The sequence below is a fragment of the Carlito syrichta genome, unplaced genomic scaffold, assembly GCF_000164805.1.
Source record: "Carlito syrichta isolate Samal-C Ts95f unplaced genomic scaffold, Tarsius_syrichta-2.0.1 Scaffold301807, whole genome shotgun sequence".
Lineage (NCBI taxonomy): Eukaryota > Metazoa > Chordata > Mammalia > Primates > Tarsiidae > Carlito > Carlito syrichta.
Genome location: NW_007245903.1, coordinates 768,588 through 775,994, shown reverse-complemented (window position 1 = coordinate 775,994; position 7,407 = coordinate 768,588). Strand labels below are relative to the sequence as shown.

The following is a 7,407-nucleotide window of genomic DNA, read 5'->3' as shown; positions in this document are numbered from 1 at the left end:
TGTGTGTGTGTGAGTGTGCGTATGTGTGTGTGTAAAGATGTGGTTATACTCTCTTCTAACATATGTTTCTCATAATGAGAATTCAGTCATACCCTACATCATCATTTCCTATTATGTAGATATGTAATATATTTTCCTCAGGGTACCCCATATTATCTATAGGAGTGTTTTCTGTCTATGGTGGCTTGATTATGATCTAGGTAGATGGGTTTTTATGGCATTATCTAAGACTCCCAGGAGCAGGCAAAGAGCATTAGATCAACACCACGTACAAAACACGCAGGCCGCGCGCTTCACCGAGCCGCGACCGCGCGCGCGCGCGGTGCGGCCGGTGAACAGGCGGCCCACGCGCGCGCTCAGCGTGATGCTCAGCAGCAGCAGCGCCAGGGCGGGCGCCAGCAGGAAGAACAGGCCGTAGACCTGGTTCCAGGTGGCGCTGCAGGGGCACTGGAAGGCCGTGGCCGAGAACAGGCGCTCGCCGCCCGCCGTCAGTAGCGTCACCAGGCCATAGGCCAGCGCGCTGCGATGCTTGAGGTGCAGGTCCAGCACCTCTCGGATCCGCTCTACCGGCTTCATCCCAGGCTCGCGGCCGGCCCGCCTCCACGCCCTGCGGGTCACTTCCCGGGCCTATCCCCGGGGTCGTGGCCGGCCCGGTCGCTCCTGCCTCCACTTCCCTGAGAGTCACTTCTCCACGGACCTATCCCCAGGGGTCGCGGCCCTGCAGCTCACTTCTCCACGGACCTCAGCCTCGGGGTGGGGGTGGGGGTCGCGGCAGACCCTTTGTGCCCCCGCTGGTCTCTTCTTCACAGGTCTTATCCTCGGGGAGTCGCGGCAGGCCTGGCGCTTCTGCCTCTGCTGCCCTGCTTGTCGAGTGGTTTAGATGTACTGGGGCCTGGGGCTTTCCCTTCTGCTGAGAGGCGGCGTTTTAGAAGGAAGAGGGCTGCTCAGGTCTAATTTCAACTGTATCTGCTCTAACTGACTGAGACTCAGGAAACAGAAACCACCACCACCACCACCACCACCACACCCTTCTGCCCCCCACCCGTGGCCTCCCTGGGACCCACCCTGTTCCCAAGACGGAAGGGACAGTGACCTCCCCCAAGATAGAAGTGGTTTCCTCATCTGGTCATTGTTAGGCTTATCTGACAATGCCAGGGGATTTCTTTGCCCTGCTGACCCAAGGCAGGCACTTGAGCAAACTGGGAAAAAGCAGATTTTTCCCTGTAAAAGTCACTCTAGTCACCAAGTCAACTCCCAGCAAAATTAATTAATTAATAATTACAAAAATTCTGGTCACTTGCGGGAACCAAGAACACGCTTCCAGTTTCTTTTTCATAAGTGACAGCGCAGCAGAGCCAAGCTCAAGCTCTGGGCAAGCCTGGTTCACATCACTGCTTTCTCCTCCACCTGGTTTCCTGCAGGTCGTTAGACTGAATGTATGGTACTGATTTACTTAGCAATATGACTTTTCTTCAGGTAGGCCATAGCACTGTCAGTACCTGGGGGAGTGTCGGTTTTTTACTTTGCGGCCACCACGTTGAGTTGTTCAGCACAGAGGGGTTTGTGATTGTTCAAAGAGTACTAGTGGAACCAAAGGTTTCAAACTGCGGCTACATCTTGTTTTACAGGAAGCAACACCATTGCTTCCTCCACCTTCAGTTTTCTCGATACAGCATTGTTGTGACTCAAGTGACAGCCACTTCTGTGACACAGAGCCTTCATCAGCATGGCTCCAGTGTGAGAACACAGACTTTGAAGCTGGATGCGGCTGGTCTGTGTGTTTAACAGGCATGTCCCTTCAAGACACAGCATCCTCATTTGTAAAAGAAGGATAACTGCTCCCTTTGCAAGATTATTGAGATGAGTCTGTACATGGTGCCTTGGCATATGGAATATGCCTAGTAAATGAAAGCTAAATAACTACAGGGTACAAAACTTAAGGATCCAAGTGATCACGGAATTTTAGACAAGGGTTGTGTTAGTGACTCAGTGACTCTCTATGACCCTAAGAGAATGTGTGTGTCCCTTAGCTGTCTGCCCCACCACCTCGAGGGTATTCGAATATAGTCTGGACAGGCAGTTCACAGTGCACTGACTCCTGGTGGCACCCACCCACTACACTTGCCTTATGGTATCTGGGAAGAGTCAGTAGCCCATGGACCAAGTGAACAGAAAAGGGGTGAGAAATGTATTATTCTTTTCTGAGTCCAACTTTCCTTCTTAACTACTCACCCACCACCACCACCCATGGCGCCTGGTGTAGTGCCACAGAACTACCATTCCATGTGTGATAAACATCTATTTTTTTCTGTGTATTTAGAGGCAAATCCAGCTTGGGGTCCTCCTCGTTGTGCAGGATGGGCGGGACCCTCTTCTCTGAGATTAGACAGGTTCTGCCAGGCTTCTTGTCAATTTGCTGCAAGTTTCCTATTTAAAGGCTTCTGCTATGACCACGGCCTCTGTAGTTCTCCATCTCCAAGAAAGTCCTCCTTCTCTTGTACTTTGAACAGCTCTTCTCTTGCTGCTGGAGCCCTCTCTACACTATCCTGCTGCTCTGAGGTGCTACCTTCTCCTCCACACCTCCCATGCTTATCATGAACAAAGCTCACCAGCCCTGCAGCCCTCGTGTGGAAGCTTCATCCAGGTCTCACTTAGCTGAAACCTAGCTAACTGACACCCTCTGTCCTCTTGAGTGAGGTGTATTTATAGCCCCACTTTTCTCAAACCAAGAGGAAGGGCTGCGTTCTCCTGGTCACTCACCATGATGTCCGTACTGGGGCCTTACCATCGTTCCATAATGGCTTATTCTCCCTGGAGGCCCAAGCTACTCAGCTCCACCTCCTCCTTCCACCATTCCTCCCATCTGTCTTCATTCTCTTCATTTATTAGGAGTTTATTTTTATCTTTTTAGATTAGAAAGTATAGTTTATTTATAAAGTAAGTCAAAGGAGAGAGAGAAAAAGAGGTGGTTCACCTCCCCAATGTAGGGGAAAGGGCCAAAACTTAAGAAAAAATGAACTGGCCATAGCTTAGCAAGACAGTGACCTATTAAAACTTTAATAGCAGGTCCTATTCTTAGGGATTTGATTCAAAAACTTTTAGTGACAGTTATCTGTCAGTCCCTTCCCCCAACTAGATTATCTCATGTTTTGCCATTTATTAATTAGTTCAGTCATTCATTTAAATGTTTAACAAGTGGTCACCTCTAAAAGTACCTGGTATTGCTGGTTATAACAAAGGATAAGCAGGCATGCTGAATGTGTATGTGTGCAGGAGTGGGGGCTTCTAAACATGCAGAGAATGAAAATGGAATTGTATGTAAAAATGAGTGTCTTGAAAAAGGACCCAGTGAAATGATGGCATTTAATCTAAATAGTAGCCTGTGGTGCAAAGCTGGAAAGACAGCCAGGGTGCAGGGAGCTCTGAGGGTGAGGCAAGCTAGCCTGTCAAGGAAAGAGCTTCAGGTAGACAGTCAGGTGTGTGTGCTTCCTAAACAGAGTACAAGGTCTGACTATTAAGTTTGCAAACTCATTCTGGAAAACATGCTACATACCTTATTGCTGAATATCACTATGGTCACCCTTGAAATACTCCCCTTGAGAAGCTATGAACCAATGCCCATCAAAGCAATTTTGGAACTCTTTTTCTGGAATGACCATCAGAGCTGTCATTGCAAGAATATTGGAGTTTGAATTAGAGCAACAAACTCACATTAAATTTCTTGTTAAACTTGGCAAGAGTGAAAGTGAAATCAGGGAAATGTTAGTTCAGGTATATAAGGATGATGCCATGAAGAAAATGACAGTGTACAAGTGGATTAAACATTTTTCTGAGGGGAGAGAAAGCATCACTGATGACGAAAGGTCAGGGCAGCCAGTAACAAGCAGAACTAATGGAAACATTGCAAAAATTCACCAAATTGTGCATCAAAATCGATTTACTGTGAGAAGCATAGCAGACCAACTAAATGTTGATAGAAAAACAGGAAAATCTTAACTGAAAATCTTAACATGAGAAAGATGTGAGCAAAAATGGTCCCAAAGGGGCTCTTGCATCAGGACAATGTACAAGCTCACACAGTGACTGTCTGTGAGGGAGTTTTTAGCCAGTAAACTAATAACTGTATTGGAACACCCTCCCCACTAACCTGATCTGGTCCCCAAAGACTTTTTTTTTTAACCCAGAGATAAAAGAAACATTGAAAGGAAGACATTTTGATGACATTCAGGACATTAAGGGTAATACAATGACAGCTCTGATGGCCATTCTATAAAAAAGTTCCAAAATTGCTTTGATGGGTGGACTAGGCACTGGCATCAGTGCATAGCTTTCCAAGGGCAGTACTTCCAAGGTGACTGTAATGATTTTCAGCAATGAAGTATGTCGTACTTTTTCTAGGATGAGTTTGTGAACTTAATTGTCAGGCTTAGTATGTAGTTTGAAATTCTGCCCCTGAAACTCACCATGGACTGAGTTGTGTCTTGACATACGGTCCTGTCCACTCACATCTCCAGATGCCACCTCTGGGACTGTGCTCTGCCAGTCACAGGTCTCCCAGAAACTGGTGACCACTCTGTACTTAGTACCAATTTCCATCACCATTGAGAGTCCAGGCTCTGCCTGCCAGCCTCAATGTCCTCCCAGGGCCTGCTGTTGTGTCTGGTATCTTGATGTCCACCCCACCACCTCTGCTCCGTGGCTGGTCTAGGTCTGGGTCTGCTGAAAATTTCCCAGCCCTTCATGCCAGCTCTGTTCCCAGAGGACATTGCTCAGAAGATCGGCACTAGAGGGAGGAAATCATATACTAATGGTATAGAAAGGTTTTAAGAATTTTCTTTAAGAGTAGACTAAATTATATTTAAAAGGCTTTAACACTTTTGAAAATCTGTGATTCTAACAGAAATTTGCTTTAGCTGTTAAGAAATGAAGACAAGCTGGGCTAGGTGGCTCAGCCTGTAATCCCGCGCCTTTGGGAGGCTGAGGTGAGTGGATTGGTTGAGTCCGCGGGTTCGAGACCCGCCTGGGCAGCGAGACCTCATCTCTACAATAAATCAAAAAATCAGCCGGGCGTGGTAGCGCATGCCTGTAATTCCGGCTACTCGGAAGGCTGAGGCGGAAGGATCACCGTAGCCCAGCAGGTCGAGGCTGCGGTGGTTGGGAGCAGCCACTGCACTCCAGTCTGGGCGACAGAGTGAGACTCCAACTCAAAAAAAAAAAAAAAGAAATGAAGACAGGATTCTCACGTTAAGCACACTGGAAAGCCAGTGGTTATGGGTTTTGTTTCGGTTTCTATAACTGCAGTGTTTTATTTCTCAGCACTATCATTTTCAGTTTCAGGAATGGTTTCAGAAGCCACAAACATTTCTCGGAAAAGAAACTCTTTAAAGGAAATACACGTTCACACTTGAATTTATAAGTATCTTGCAGTTGTCTCCAAGTGAGCGGTTCCCAAACACAATTCTCTGCAGCTCTCATGAGAACACAGACCAATGGCATGACCCTGCTTGGAATATGACTGCTGGATTCTAACAATGTATTGGTCCTGACTAGTAGTCACCAGTTTCCTAGAGTCACCTTCCTTCCAAGTTAATACAGGAGTTGGTTTTACTAACCACCACATAACAAGAGTTGTTGTCTCTCTAGTCTTCATTCAAAATGCACCAAAGAGAGTAAAATCTAATTAAGATTCAAATATTTTAAATATCTACCATGTGTAAGACACAATGTCAGACGCCAAAATTAGCAAGTTAATTTAGAAAGTCTGACACTTCTAAAGAGAATATCTTTCTGCATGTTAACACTTGTGGATATATTGTTTATGTTAGATGATGTATTTGAAAATCTGAAACATGTTATTAAGAATTTTGAATGTTTATAAAAGTTCTCCCTGTGGAAGTATGAAACAGGAGGGAAAATGACAATCCTATGACATTTCAAATAACCTTGTTACAGATTTTTTTTTCCCTCTCTTAGCATGAACTTCCTAAACCTATCACAAAAGTTTAAGTATTTACTGATTGACCATTAAAAAGAATTTTTTCCTGCAGCAGATAATTTTAATCCAGAGAAACTCGATGCAGTCTGTTTTTGTGGTGGTCTTCCTTGTTGTCACCATCATCATCAACATCATCTTATACTCGAAGGCCACGGAGCCTAGATCCATAGCATGTACTCTAAAGGCTTTAGTTTACATTCCATGGTTTTTAAGATCTGTATCTATGAGCAATTTTCACAAAATAATTGTTTCCGTTGTCTTAGTTCATTTAGGCTACTATAACAAAATAACTTAGACTGGTGAAGAGAAATGCATTGCTCACAGTTTTGTATGCTGAAATGTCCAAGATGAGGATGCCAGCATATCTTGTCTGGTTCCTTACAGATGGCAACTTCTCTGTGTCCTCACATGTGGAAGAGGTGTGGCAGCCCCCTTCAGACTCTTGTATGAGGGCACCAATCCCACTTAGGAGAATGGTGCCCTCATGGCTTACTAACTCTTCAAAAGGCCCCACCTATTAATGACATCACATTGCAAATTGGGTCCCAACATATGGTTTTGGGGGTGCCCCAACACTCAGACCATAGCATCCATCATATCAAAATTGTCATTTCAAAGGTGATTTTGATGTGTGATAGAGTTTCATTTTCAATGGCCCCTTGTACTTTGCTTCATCACAAGCCCAGTTCCCCTGAATTCAAATTTGCTTTACTATCTTATAATCTATAACTAAATATTTGGATTTCCGAAGTAAATAATAACTAACAAAATGAAATAAAATAAAAATAATGCAATGTAGCAAAATTTGGCGTTCTTCAAATTATAATTGACACTATTACAAAATTTCAAAAATGTAGGTTAACTGATGGAGAATATAAACTGTCATGGAAGATCTTCCCAGAAAGATGCACCACTTGAAATGTGCTGTATATTCCAGTTGTAGTGGACGATTTATATATGTTGCATATGTTGCATCTATGCAATGCAGTACAAAGTAGATCCATACCCCTGAGGCCGATCTTTATGCTGGTGTGGATGAAAAGATGCTGAAGACGTGTTAATTGAAAAAAGGTAAGCCAAAGCACATGAAATTACAGTTCATGCAGTTCATTTGTGTACAAAAGAAAACTCACATTGCAAGAAAGCAAAATAATGGAATCATGTCTTGAAAAAAACTATGGATGTTGGCAAACACGGCTTACTGGAATGAAAGAGATAAGATGCTTACTAAATTTGGCGAGAAATTTGCAGTCAAAGGAACCATATGCTCAAGTGTACCTGTGGTCTTCTGATATTACACAAGTTTACAGACTAAGAAAATTATTCAGTCCCCAAGAAGACATCTGCCTAGTAGCATGTGGCCAAAGAAGACAATAGAAGACCCTCCAGAAGGCAGAGTCCCAAGAATCAAG

General features: G+C 44.5%; 1 protein-coding gene across 1 annotated transcript in view; it reads right to left on the bottom strand.

Moving 5' to 3' along the window:
- FAM26F (family with sequence similarity 26 member F) overlaps window positions 1-576 on the bottom strand; it is a 2,561-nt gene extending 1,985 nt beyond the window's left edge. The window contains exon 1 of the mRNA XM_008055279.2: window positions 298-576. Within this exon, the coding sequence (XP_008053470.1) occupies window positions 298-576 (279 nt within the window). The remainder of the gene's footprint in view (window positions 1-297) is intronic.
- Window positions 577-7,407: the final 6,831 nt, after the last annotated feature.